General features: G+C 42.2%; 1 protein-coding gene across 2 annotated transcripts in view; it reads left to right on the top strand.

Moving 5' to 3' along the window:
• The window catches only part of SH3GL3 (SH3 domain containing GRB2 like 3, endophilin A3), a 91,591-nt gene extending 78,225 nt beyond the window's left edge, over positions 1 to 13,366 (top strand). For both annotated transcript variants that reach the window (XM_054042773.1, XM_054042774.1), the window contains exons 6-9: positions 259 to 417; positions 3,106 to 3,209; positions 4,208 to 4,335; positions 12,409 to 13,366. In XM_054042773.1, the coding sequence (XP_053898748.1) occupies positions 259 to 417; positions 3,106 to 3,209; positions 4,208 to 4,335; positions 12,409 to 12,614 (597 nt within the window). In that variant the 3' untranslated portion in view covers positions 12,615 to 13,366. The remainder of the gene's footprint in view (positions 1 to 258; positions 418 to 3,105; positions 3,210 to 4,207; positions 4,336 to 12,408) is intronic.
• Positions 13,367 to 14,258: the final 892 nt, after the last annotated feature.

Raw genomic sequence — 14,258 nt, 5'->3', positions numbered from 1 at the left:
TCGTCTGGATCCTGCTTCTAATTTAGACAATCTGCAGCTTTTGCATGTTTAGCAAAGTTCATGAGGTGGATGTCTTGTATAGCAAATTTAGGTAGCCAATTCTCAAAATGTTCCTAGATGGTGCTTCTTGATGTCTGTACAATTTTAAATTTCATATATGAATAATTGTATCCATAATGAAAACCTACTTACAATCTCAACATGCTTGTTTGGGTTTGTCTCCATTTGATCTAATGGGAAACATTTTCTCTAATTTAGCATCATCTGAAGAAGCTAGAAGGCCGTCGTTTGGATTATGATTATAAAAAGAAGCGTTTAGGGAAGATCCCAGATGAAGAAGTTAAACAAGCAGTAGAAAAATTTGAAGAGTCAAAGGAGCTGGCAGAAAGAAGCATGTTCAACTTTTTAGAAAATGATGTAAGTCTGTTGTGCTGCTGCGAGTCCTGCAGCGCGCACAGAAGGGAGAGTGTGTATGTGTGATAGGACAAATCCTCTCCTCTCCTTCCCAGATGTGCAAGGACTAAAAAGTAGAGAAGCAGCTATAGATCTGTGGCTCAGAAAGGGATGTGCTGCAGAGCCATGTAAGGGTACTCTACAACCCTGCCCTATGGAGCAGCACACTGGGGCTGTGAATGTGGAAAGTTTGTGGGAGGGAGGAAACTGCCAGGGTCATGACCCCCATGTTCACAACTAGGCAAAGCCCATGTGCAGGGGTACATGCACTGCTACAGACAGCTGGCAGTAACAGCAGTCATGGAGTAGCTGAGCTCATACTGAGTATCTTGCTGCTGATTTAGAAGGGAGGATTCTGTCCCCACCAGCCCCATGCATGTCCCCTGCACAAAATTTGTTCATCTGGGCCTTACTCAGGGTCAGAGTTTGCTTAGCATGCAGGTATACCATCAAACTGTCTAAATTAATGCAGCAGCTGTGGCCATTTAGGTTAGTGTTTGAACCATAGTGGGAGGGACTGGCAGGAATGTCTATATATGTATTGAAATGCATATGTGAAGTAACATTAGGGTTACCATATGTCCGGATTTTCTTGGACATGTCCGGCTTTTTGGTCCTCAAATCCCCGTCCGGGGAGAATTCCAAAAAGCCAGACATGTCCGGGAAAATAGGGAGGGGTCGTGAGGCTTGGATCCGCGCTGGGGCCGGAGCCGGACAGGCTGGTGCCCCGGGACCCGATCCGAGCTGGAACCGCTGGGGCTAGAGCCGCTTGGCCAGTGCCCCGGAGCCGCTTGGCTGGGGCCGGTGCCCGTGCCTCGGGGCCCATGCCGAGCTGGAGCTGCCGGGGCAGGCCGGAGCCACTCGGCCGGAACCAGGGCCGGTGCCCCGAGCCAAGGCGGGCTGGTGCCACTGGGCCCGGAGCCTCTCGGCCAGTGCCCGTGTCCCGGGGCCCGAGCTGAGCTGGAGCTGCCGGGGCTGGTGCACTCGGCTGGAACTGGGGCTGGTGCCCCAGGGCCCGAGCCGCTCGGCCAGGGGGCTGCACTGGGCTGCGCCTCTTCGTGCCCCCCCGCCCCAGCTTACCTGCTGCCTGCCTCCCTGTTTCAGGCTTCCCGTGAATATTTGATTCGCGGGAAACAGGGGAGGGGGAGGAGCAGGGGGCGGAGCATTCAGGGGAGGGGGCGGAGTTGGGGCGGGGCCCCTTGAAGTGTCCCCTTTTTGTTATTTTAAAAAATGGTAACCCTATGTAACATGAAATTTTTTTGTGCCCGATCTTCAGCTGGTGTTGGTCTCTTGGCTTCAGTGGAGCTACATCAGTTTACACCAGCTGAGGATCTGGCCCGATGTATTTAAATTATGTATATGGTGTGGCAATGTTTTGCTTCATTAGGGTTCTAGCAGAGTTTTCAGTAAACACTTTGAGTAGGAAAAAGCAGATAAAATATTCAACACAAACCAATAATTTAATCTTAACAAATCTACCCAGACACCTTCTCCTGATCAGACCGAGTAGAGGCCTGAGACTGTGATATGTTGCATTTCACTTTGTCATGTATTTAACAAAAAAAGAAACGGGAAAAAAAAAAAAAAAGAATGAGAGAAGAAGGAATAAAGACTACTTTTTCAGAGTGCTATTCTTGGATTGGCCAGATTGTGCTGTGGGGCAGAGAGTATTTTTACTGTTTTTAAAAATATTTTTGTGACTGCGTGAGAGAACGGTGTTTCCCTCCTTCCTCCCCCATTTCAATATACAGATTCTGGAACAATTAGCTGCAATTTTTAAATCTGAGCTGATAAATAAAATGTTATTTATCAGTTTATAAATGCTGCCACCTAGTGAGATAGGTCTGGACCTTTTTAGGACTGCAGTTTGTGGGCTAAAGCAATTACACAACCCATTAATGTTGTTTTGTAATAAGATATGGCATAACCTCACTTAGGGTAGGTCTACACTACCCGGTAGTTCGGCGGCAAGCAAATCGAACTTCTGGGTTCGACTTATCGCATCTTGTCGGGACGCGATAAGTCAAACCCGGAAGTGCTCGCCGTCGACTGCGGTACTCCAGCTCGGCAAGAGGAGTACCGCGGGGTCGACGGGAGAGCCTGCCTGCCGCGTCTGAACCGAGGTAAGTTCGAACTAAGGTACTTCAAACTTCAGCTACGTTATTCACGTAGCTGAAGTTGCGTACCTTAGTTCGAATTGGGGGGTTAGTGTAGACCTGCCCTTAGTCAGACCTCACTGATCTGAAAACCACTGCTACCAGAAATGGGATCTTGTCCTTGTCCTTGTCTGTTTCAGAATAGTTCCCAGTTAAGTTAGGGGAAAATATACATGTCTTTGATCAAGTTACTTCGTTTGAATAAGCCCCATTATGGACTCGAGACCATGCCCTGTATTATGGTCCTGATCCTGCAGTAAGCCCCACTGGGGCTCAGCACAGTCACAGGGCTCTGCTCACATACAGCTCATTGCAGGCTATGTCAAATCCTTACTATACAGAAATATCCCCCTGTAAGATCTCAAGAACTTATGAGATACCTGGTCTATTTTGAGCGTTTGTAACTGGGTTTATTATTGTCTGTTTATAACCCTTATAGTTGATTCCATAGCTGGCACGCAGACTCCTTAAAGTCATTTTCTACTTTATACTTCAGGTAGAGCAAGTTAGCCAGTTGGCAGTATTTATAGAAGCAGCATTAGACTACCATAAACAGTCCACAGAAATTCTGGAGGAACTGCAGAGCACACTGCAAAACCGGTAAGAATAAACCTGGTCAGAGAATTCTCATCATCTTTTGGGGCTAACGTTCAGGAGCATGAGGAGACGTTGAGTTGCAGTTCAGAAGCAGCAGCATTTCACAGATACCTCACGGTTGCATCTTTTTATATCCATAGTCATTTGTTACATCTCTGTATCTCAGTGGACTTAACCACTTTAAACTCTTGCTAGCTGTCACTTCTTGATGCACTGTAAGCCTTTAAGAGTTCACACCCCTATGTATAATGAAATCTGACCACAAAACTTATGGATACATCCTTTTGTGCTCATGCCAAACCCCACACCCACATATACAGGAATTAATCAGGAGCTTCTCCATTTACTGGTGGGTTTTGTGCATACAAACAGGCATGGCCATATGTTTTGTTAGACACGTTTTTGGAAGCCTTGTTAAAAAACTGACATTTATCATACTGATGGTTGTACACACACAATCCTACAATGCATCACGAAATTGCCAGCTAGGAGCACAGTTCTGGTGTGATGTGTTGATGATTGGCCACAGAGACTGTGTGTGATACTAATGGAGCAGAAAGGAAAAAAAATTACCACTAGTAGTTATGCTTTATGCTCTCATAGTTAGAACCAGCAAGGATCTGGATTCTAAATGGTCTGACTCATCATTGGCTTCCTGGCTGCGTTTCTGCACTTGTCATTTTGTAGCCTGAGTTTCAGGAGTGTTTATCACCCAGAGGATCCACTGAACTCAATGATAGCTGTGGGTGCTCAGCACTTCCGAAAGTCAGGCTATTAATCTTTGTGCCTCAGTCAACACAGCTATAAAACTGGGTAAAAGTAGAGACTTTCTGAAATGTTACATTGGAGTCAAGCAGTTCTGGGTGAATAAATTACAACTGTATCTTTTTTTTTAAACCATCTGTCCTTCAGTTGTTAAAGCACTGAATCCAAGTAGAAGCTCCAAAGGTCCTGTTGTCTTCCAGAATTAAATCTCGTGCCAATCTTTCTCTGTGTTTCAGAATAAATGGAGCATCTAGTCGTCCTAAGCATGAATTCAAGCCAAAACCTGTAATAACTTCAACTCTGGAAATCAGTGATAATCAGCAGCACAATGGGATATCGTACATTCCTTCAATAAAATCATCAGGTGAGCCCATGATTGAGGAATCAGCCTGTTGATGTATGCATTTTATAGAGGAATTATAATTACTGGAGTTGAAGTATTGCTCATATAATGCTAGTTGAAAACCCATAGAGTCCCACTGCTGTCTAAGCAACTAGGCTGCCTATGCCTACAGTTAGCCACCCACACTTGGAAAATGGTCTCTGTTTTTATTAACTTTTAAAACAGTTAAAGGTAAAAACTTTTGGTGTAACACAGAAAATTATATATGAACACAACTTATTTTGTTAGCATGTAACCCCTTTTGGTTCCACAAAGGCAGATCAATAAAATGTGCAAATTTATTCTGTGTAGGAGAGACTGCTGTACCTATTAACATGTATCTGTTACCACTTCACATGCATAGACCCTGATCTCGTGAAAAAAATTATGGTCACCTTTTTTGAAATTCTCTTCAAGGTATTTAATATTATGAATCTTGTCACTGGTCGGTGGAGAAGCTAAATGTAATAACTGATTTAAATGTTGGATCAGACCCTTTATTTCTCATCTTACTGATCAGATGCACTTTTCCTGTCTCTGTCACACCCTTAGTGAGCTATATGCAAAGGCAAACAATGAAACACAAAAGACAAACAATAATAAGGCAAAAGGAAAAGAGTAAGAAGCCACCAGCACTTTTTCCATAACCAGGATAGGCGAGGATCTGAAAGGAAAGCACCGAGGGGAAAAAATGATCCAGAGGGTCCATCCTTCCCTTGGCTTGAGAATTAGGAGCTGGCTGTTGACTCCAAGACACCGTTACTCTCTGGGCTACTTTTCTACCCTCTGGCTTTATTCACTCTTTCCAGTTTCTGTTTTCCTCCTGTCTTGTTTCTTTTTACAGAGAGCTGGGAGGGAAACAAAGAGAATTGTAAGTGGAGGAGGATGGAAATATGGGGCTATACTTCATGCTCTCAGCTTGAAGAGAGAAAAAAAAAGGCTGAGAGTATATCTACACCAGGCTGGGAATGTGCCTTGTGTCCTGGATAGATTCACTAGCTCTGCTTGAGCTAGTGCCCTAAAAATAGCAGTGTGGATGTTGCAAAGAGAAGGATTGAGGGAAATATTTTGTATTCTGTTCTATAGACTCTAATGACACCAAAAAGGTACACCTTGTGGTTACCTATTCTAGCACTCTGAATTTTTTCCCCCAAAGAACTTGAGGACTTGGTTGCTGTTCTTACCTCTCCCAGCAGATGTTATCAGTAACCTCATGGGTAATTCTCCTCTGTCTCCTCCTTCCCTGCACTAGAAAGTGAGCACTGACACTATTAAGTTCTGTGCCAGGGATAAACGTGGCTCTGGCAGTATAACCCGGGGAGCTTGCTGTGCTTATTTTATATTTAAATAAGACTGCTGAAACAGATTTGACTTATACTATATGATTTAGAAAATACTGTTCAGACAGTTTATGCAAAATGGTGCCAAGTGTTTTAGATGTGAGGAGCTGGGAAAGCTTGACAATATGTTCAGCACTCTCGCCTCATTCAGATCATTCCTATAAACTCTTCTACTTTCTACAAAAGCGAGCATTTTCACACTTCCCTTCTCTGCCCATCCCTGCTGACACTATCAACATATGTGTCTGGCATCCCTCTGGTCACTTGAACTAGATCCTTTATCGGGGGTAGCAGTGTTAGTCTGTATCCACAAAAACAACAACGAGTCCGGTGGGACCTTAAAGACGAACAGATTTATTTGGGCATAAGCTTTCGTGGGTAAAAAACATCACTTCTTCAGATGCCTGGTGTAAAATTACAGATGCAGGCATTATATATTGCAGGGGTAGGCAACCTATGGCAGCCATGCCGAAGGCGGCACACGAGCTGATTTTCAGTGGCACTCTCCCTGCCCGGGTCCTGGCCACCGGTCCGGGGGGCTCTGCATTTTAATTTAATTTTAAATGAAGCTTCTTAAACATTTTAAAAACCTTATTTACTTTACATACAACAGTTTAGTTATATTATAGACTTATAGAAAGAGATCTTCTAAAAATGTTAACATGTATTACTGGCACGCAAAACCTTAAATTAGTGAATAAAGGAAAACTCGGCACAGCACTTCTGAAAGATTGCTGACCCCTGGTATACTGACACAACTAGATCCTGACTCTCTCATACTAAATAGAACCTTCCTCAAATATATCCATTGAATTCAATGGGACTTCTTGCACAGTAAGTTACTCCCCGTTAAGTGTAACTGCTACCATAGTCTAGCCCTTTGCTTGTACATTGGAATGCTTTATTCCATATTTCACCATATTGTGCCTTGTACATTGTAAGCTCTTTGGAATAGGGGTGGTGTTTTCCTTTGTACAGTTCCTAGTACAGTGGGACTACTTACAGGAGAGACATGCAAACACCGTGAAGTATCAGGTCCTTAAACATTATTTCATGGAAAAAAGTCCTGGATTATTTAACTGCTTTACTGATTAAGTGCAGATGACAAATCTATGTTTTGTTCTAATTTGCTGTTGTCCTAATTAATCAGCAGAAGCTGAGTGTCATCTGGCTCATTATGAAACAGTTTAAATGCAGAGTCACATCTTGCCTCTCATTCATTTTGCTCAAAGGAAAGTAGTTGTGGTTTACTGTCCTATGTTTGAATTTAATGGGACTAACTCATGGGAGTAAAGTTGCTTAAGTGTTTACAGAATCATGCTGTAAGAGGGCTAGAATAATTGTATCCTCAGGCACATCTAGGATGTGATTCTTTCTTTACTATATATTTTGCTACCGTATGTGTACTTCAATGTGCGGCAAACAGAGGAGCAACACCTGCCAGAAGTTTCTTTCGAGGAAAAGTGGCATTTTTAGATGGTCATCTGGCATCAGATAGGACAGTCCCAAAAGTACATTCAGCCTCATGCTTACCAATACTTTCTCCATGTTCTTTCATTATAAATTCATTCTGCATTTGGGGAGTCCAATAGGTCAGCATAAACAGTCTTTCAATATGTTTGTTTATTATGTTTGTTTATGGTGCATTCGCATAGCACCAAGGAGCCTTGTCATGGACCAGGACCCATTGTGCAAAGTGCTGGACAAGCGTAGAGCAAAAAGACAGTTGTTGCCCCAAGAGCTCTCAATCTAAATCCATGAACTCAGCAACTACAGTAGGCAGCATGTTGCTTCAGCTACAATTAGAGAAGCAGGCGCAGTACTAGAAATTAACAGAAATGCTGCCGCAGTTTCCTTAGCTTCTTAAATCTCTGCAACAGCCTTCAGATAGTTTGCACAGTGGAGAAGGATGGAGCCATGTGACCTCTTTGTGTTTGTTAAATTGTGTATTTTAAAACTAGCAACCAGTGCTGCCTCTGCTCTGTTCAGCTGGGAAGCTTTGTTTTGCCAGACTGTACAGTAGTGACACCAGATGCAGTAGATTAGCAGCAGCTGCATTACTCTAATGAAGACCTTGACTGATGTTAGGTTCTGGAGTAGCTGTAGCCATTACTTTAAGATCCTTCTGTGTTGCCTGAGATTATCCTCCTCCCCCACGTGTTTGGAGCTTAAAAAGCAAAAAGTTCCTTCCCCACTCCCAATCTTTTTATCCCTCCTCTCTTTAAGAAAAACAAAACCAATGCAATATACTGTGTAGTTGTGATCCTAAAAGACTCACACTTTAAAAAAAAAAAAAAAAAAACATTCTGCACCCAGCTTTCTCAATGTAACATCACATATCTTGCTGTGTCAGAAATAAACTGATTGGTGGAATAAAAGTTGTATGTCAAGCCCCTGGCCAGAACAACTGATGAAAACAAGAAATGTTTTCAATTATTCAGAGAGGCTGCTTCTGCTGTTGGTACTTCATATGAGCAGATACAGCTTCCACATTTTATACTGAGGAAGCTGTTTGAAAATACTCAATTATTTTTAAAACTATTCACCTTATTTCTGTGGAAGACTATGGCCCAGATCCTGGCTTGGTCCGAGCTGGGCTTAGCACAGGTCAGGAAGAGAGTACAAATGTAGCTACTTTAAAGAACCATCTGACCTGATTTGCTATTGTGGCTGTGAATGGAAATAGCCAGACCACAGCACATTCTGGCCACACCCCATTAGGTGCTCTAGTGCAGGGCTGTGAAGGGAGTGGCATAAAAGCACTCCCTCTTTTCTACAACCTCTAAGGGAACCCCCTTTTGCTGAGGGAATTCCCTGGGGGCCATTTCTACTGTGTTGATTGCCCTTTTACATTGCTAGAGCGGTGTAAACAGGCTGGAAAGGAACGGGGAATCCATCCAGGAAGCACAATGTTAAAATTTTGGGGCAAAAAAAAATCTAACATTGTGTCCCTACTTTTGTCATCATCGCTTTAAACATCCCTCGCTAGTGTTCGTCCACAGATACAAGAGAAGCATTTACTGGTTGAGTAGTTTTGCTTGCTCAAGATACTCTTTCTGCTTCTCGTTGCTAGAAAATTTGTCTGAGCAGCTACTTTCTAATAGTTTCCTTTCCTTACATTTTATAACAATAGCACTGATTAGCAGATTTAAAAACTAATTTTAATGAGTGACATGGAAGTTTTAACAGCTTAATTGGTTTTGAAAATCTGCGTGCGTATTGCAATATTTAACAGAATGTATAGACTATTCCAGACAGAAATTAGACCTCAATCTGATTGCTTGATTAGCATGCTAGATAATTTGGAGAGACAGACAAGATCAGAATATTTGAGAATAGTGCAGATTTTGAGCAAAAAGAGTAACTAGAATAATTTAATATTAAAGAGCCTCATTAGCTGTTTTGCTGTAAGTATTAAAGAGAGCATTAAAAACTTGTCTTGATATAATGCACTTTCCTACTGTAAATTAGCAAGAGGCAGCATGAAACCTTCCCCCCCCCCACCCCAATTTCCCCTTTGTGAATAGACTTTATTCAAAATCACTGAATTTTTCTTTTAGTAAAATAGGTGTAAGTTTTTTTGTTTTTTTAAATCAATGTCATAGAAAAAAAAATGAATCTCAGCTGAACCTATGGGTAGCCCTCTGCCCATGGAACCGATCTCTAGAATATGAATAGCGGAGGAATGCTGTTAGAATAATTTACTGTTCAGAGGTTAAATGAATGACTATAATAATGTATTGTTCACATATCCCTAGCTAGCTTGGATATATGCTAACCATCCATACATGAGAATGTCTAACACTGAAAAGATTAAGTTTGCAAAGTTAGCTACTTTGGCTAGCTGTGAAAATCTCTTGTACTTTATTAATCAATCACACATGTACAATAATTATCCATGTTGACTTTTCCTCATAAGTTTAAGTACTGGTTTTAGTATTATGTATATAATGCCACTAATATTTAAACACAAAAGAAGGTTTGGAGTGAACATGTTAGTGTTACTAAGCCAAACACAATATACTAAAATCACAAAGCAAGTCAGATACTGTGTGAGTGGGGCTGCAATTAATAATCATCCAAAAAATAATTTTACAAACTTTAAGAGGCACTGTTGTTCATAATATAACTGTTGATCTAATGGAGGTAAGGGGCAGATGCAGTGAGTGGTTTGAACACGAGCTGCGCTACCAAAGCAGCTATCTGTAAATACAACTTAGAGATAATTGTCTCTCTTCATGTGGCGAAGAGGATAGAACCTCATATCCCCATTTGGCAATTAAGGTCCCGATCCTGAAAACATTTTCATATAAGAGGGGTGCTCTTGAAATCAGTAGGGCCATTCTCACACATACATGTTTGTAGGATTGGATCTTTAAACTGTTTATAGTTCTGGTGTATAGTGTTCTTGTTGAGTTCCTGTCCTCGAGTTAGATTCCATGCAGCCCAGTTCCTAGTTTTATAGGGGCAAGATTAGAAACGCAAAGGCACAAAATGAGCTCAAACTAGCTACGGGAATAAAGGGAAACAAGAAGACTTTTTTTATCAATACATTAGAAGCAAGAGGAAGACCAAGGACAGAGTAGGCCCACTGCTCAGTGAAGAGGGAGAAACAGTAACAGGAAACTTGGAAATGGCAGAGATGCTTAATGACTTCTTTGTTTTGGTCTTCACCGAGAAGTCTGAAGGAATGCCTAACATAGTGAATACTAATGGGAAGGGGTAGGTTTAGCAGATAAAATAAAAAAACAAGTTAAAAATCACTTAGAAAAATTAGATGTCTGCAAGTCACCAGGGCCTGATGAAATGCATCCTAGAATACTCAAGGAGCTAATAGAAGAGGTATCTAAGCCTCTAGCTATTATCTTTGGAAAATCATGGGAGACGGGAGAGATTCCCAGAAGACTGGAAAAGGGCAAATATAGTGCCCATCTATAAAAAGGGAAATAAAAACAACCCAGGAAACTACAGACCAGTTAGTTTAACTTCTGTGCCAGGGAAGATAATGGAGCAAGTAATTAAGGAAATCTGCAAACACTTGGAAGGTAGTAAGGTGATAGGGAATAGCCAGCATGGATTTGTAAAGAACAAATCGTGTCAAACCAATCTGATAGCTTTCTTTGATAGGATAACGAGCCTTGTGGATAAGGGAGAAGCTGTGGATGTGGTATACCTAGACTTTAGTAAGGCATTTGATACGGTCTCGCATGATATTCTTATCGATAAACTAGGCAAATACAATTTAAATGGGGCTACTATAAGGTGGGTGCATAACTGGCTGGATAACCGTACTCAGAGAGTAGTTATTAATGGTTCCCAATCCTGCCGGAAAGGCATAACAAGTGGGGTTCCCCAGGGGTCTGTTTTGGGAGTGGCTCTGTTCAATATCTTCATTAACGACTTAGATATTGGCATATAAAGTACGCTTATTAAGTTTGCGGATGATACCAAACTGGGAGGGATTGCAACTGCTTTGGAGGACAGGGTCATAATTCAAAATGATGTGGACAAATTGGAGAATGGTCTGAGGTAAACAGGATGAAGTTTAACAAAGACAAATGCAAAGTGCTCCACTTAGGAAGAAAAAATCAGTTTCACACATACAGAATGGGAAGAGACTGTCTGGGAAGGAGTATGGCAGAAAGGGATCTAGGGGTTATAGTGGACCACAAGCTAAATATGAGTCAACAGTGTGATGCTCTTGCAAAAAAAGCAAACATGCTTCTGGGATGTATTAACAGGTGTGTTGTGAGCAAGACATGAGAAGTCATTCTTCCGCTCTACTCTGCGCTGGTTAGGCCTCAACTGGAGTATTGTGTCCAGTTCTGGGCACCGCATTTCAAGAAAGATGTGGAGAAATTGGAGAGGGCCCAGAGAAGAGCAACAAGAATGATTAAAGGTCTTGAGAACATGACCTATGAAGGAAGGCTGAAAGAATTGGATTTGTTTAGTTTGGAAAAGAAGACTGAGAGGGGACATGATAGCAGTTTTCAGGTATCTAAAAGGGTGTCGTAAGGAGGAGGGAGAAAACTTGTTCACCTTAGCCTCTAAGGATAGAACAAGAAGCAATGGGCTTAAACTGCAGCAAGGGAGGTTTAGGTTGGACATTAGGAAAAAGTTCCTAACTGTCAGGGTGGTTAAACACTGGAATAAACTGCCTAGGGAGGTTGTGGAATCTCCATCTCTGGAGATATTTAAGAGTAGGTTAGATACTGTCTAGACCATCCCTGATAGACATTTATTTGGTCCTGCCATGAGGGCAGGGGACTGGACTCTATGACCTCTTGAGGTCCCTTCCAGTCCTAGAATCTATGAATCAACATTTGTTCAGCTGTTGCCATCATGCCTATCCACTCACCTCTTTTTAAAAAAAACCCATGGTAATAGAATTCATGACCACCCCAAATGTTAGTGATTCAGGTTTCCCAAGGGAATTCAAATGGCAGTAAAAATATATATTTGCTTTTAAGGGGAGGAAAAGAGAGCTACCCTGTATGCAGTTCATCACCTTTATGCTGTACATGACATTACATGGCAGGAACAGACTTTCTATAGGTGGAAGTGGTGGAAAACTAACAGCACCCACAATATGGGCCCATTCAGCCCCTTGCTGCTTACAGCAGTGCTAAGTTTGTCTCCTTGTTTTCATGCTCAATAGGTAAGTGGAGTACTTTAAAGCTATTATTAAATATTTTCTTTTCTGTCACTGGGGCAGGTTCTTCAGTGCACATGGATCAGCCTTGCTGCCAAGCTCTGTATGACTTTGAGCCAGAAAATGAAGGCGAGCTTGGATTTAAGGAAGGTGACATCATTACTTTGACCAATCAAATTGATGAGAATTGGTACGAAGGGATGTTAAATGGAGAGTCTGGCTTCTTCCCCATTAATTATGTCGAAGTGATGGTACCTTTGCCTCAGTGAACACCTAATTCAAACAGTGAACATAATTTCATGATTGAAATGGATTCACAATTGTTTCATCAATGTGGCATTCTGTGAAAGCCTTGCTATTTGACTGACAGATTTTTGTATGCATCTTTTTTAAATGTATTTATTTTGTATTCCTTTAGTTTGTATACAAAAATATCCCCAATCCTTCCTTGGCTACGTGAAAATGCAAAAAACCCAACCTCCACTTTTTTTGCTTTGTGCCTGGAAGATTACTGTCTGAGGTGTTTACTGGTAGCTCAGTGTTGCTCCAAAAATGCATTCCTTTGCTCTTACTGTATGTGGAGCATTTTTTAAATAATCCTCTGGCTGCAATGATTTTTGCTGTTGAAAACTATTTTTAATAATACTGAGTAAAGCTAACTGTAACCAGTTAAGAATTACTAATGTCATAAGCCTTTTTCATCCATCGCAATGTAATTTACTGTGATCAACCTAATCTGTGCTTCACATTGAATGTTGACAAAAGGCTAAGATGTTCGTGTACTAAGTACAAAATTAGAATTGAATATTCCTCTAATTTACTGACTATACTTAATAAATATTATTGTGGGGAAAGTGTAAAGACTACTGCTCACACAGTTGGATTTCTGGAACTTGTTTTCAAGCAGTGTTTTTAATGCTGTTGCCGAGCACGTTCCTCTATAGATGCACCTCCATTTTCAGACGGCGTTTATGACATTGTACAAAATGAACTGTCGGGACCAATTCCCTGAATCTTCAATGGCTGCATTTGTAACATTGTGGTCTCACTTAAAATAGAATCCTAGAAATGTAGCTCACTCTCATTCATTCATAATGCCTGTTTATATTATCTTTTATTGACAGGAGAGGAGAAAAGCAGCCTCTCTCTTCATATTCATTTGAGCCAAGTACAAACTGGTGCTAGATCATGTCTGCTGTGGACAGAGCTGTAGAAGATAACTTGATTGAGATGGATGGGGAAGTGTATTTCTAGAGACTGGCTTGTAGCCAATTGAAATGACAATGCTAATTGACCCTCCCTTTTTTTAAGGGGGAGGGAGGAAGAGGAGCACCAGAGAATGTGCAGAAAAAGATGCAAGCCATTTCATAGCCCAGGAGGTACAAATCAGGCTAAGTCTCTGTCCCTGCCTTATTTCTGCAATGGAGGTATATAGCCCAATGGTTCTCAAACTGGGGCCACCGCTTGTGTAGGGAAAGCCTCTGGTGGGCCGGGCTGGTTTGTTTACCTGCCCCGTCCACAGGTTTGGCTGATCGCGGCTCCTACTGGCTGCGGTTCGCTGCTCCAGGCCAATGGGGGCTGCGGGAAGCGGCGCGGGACAAGGGATTTGCTGGCTGTTGCTTCTTGCAGCCCCCATTGGCCTGGAGCGGCGAACCGCAGCCAGTGGGAGCCACGATCGGTCGAACCTGTGGACCCGGCAGGTAAACAAACTGGCCCGGACTGCCAGGGGCTTTCCCTGAACAAGTGGCGGACCGGCTTTGAGAAGCACTGCTCTAGGGCACCTTTTCCAGCCAGAGGCCTGCACCTTCCATTCTTCCACTATAGAATCCTGTAATTCACTTCCACTCTTTGACTAGCTCACCAGCTGACCGTACTCATTTACCAACTATAGTACCACTGCAGCCCTAACTAGG

The sequence above is a fragment of the Malaclemys terrapin genome, chromosome 10, assembly GCF_027887155.1.
Source record: "Malaclemys terrapin pileata isolate rMalTer1 chromosome 10, rMalTer1.hap1, whole genome shotgun sequence".
Taxonomy (NCBI): domain Eukaryota; kingdom Metazoa; phylum Chordata; order Testudines; family Emydidae; genus Malaclemys; species Malaclemys terrapin.
The sequence above is the reverse complement of the archived record's forward strand: the minus strand, read 5'-3'. Positions and strand labels throughout refer to the sequence as shown.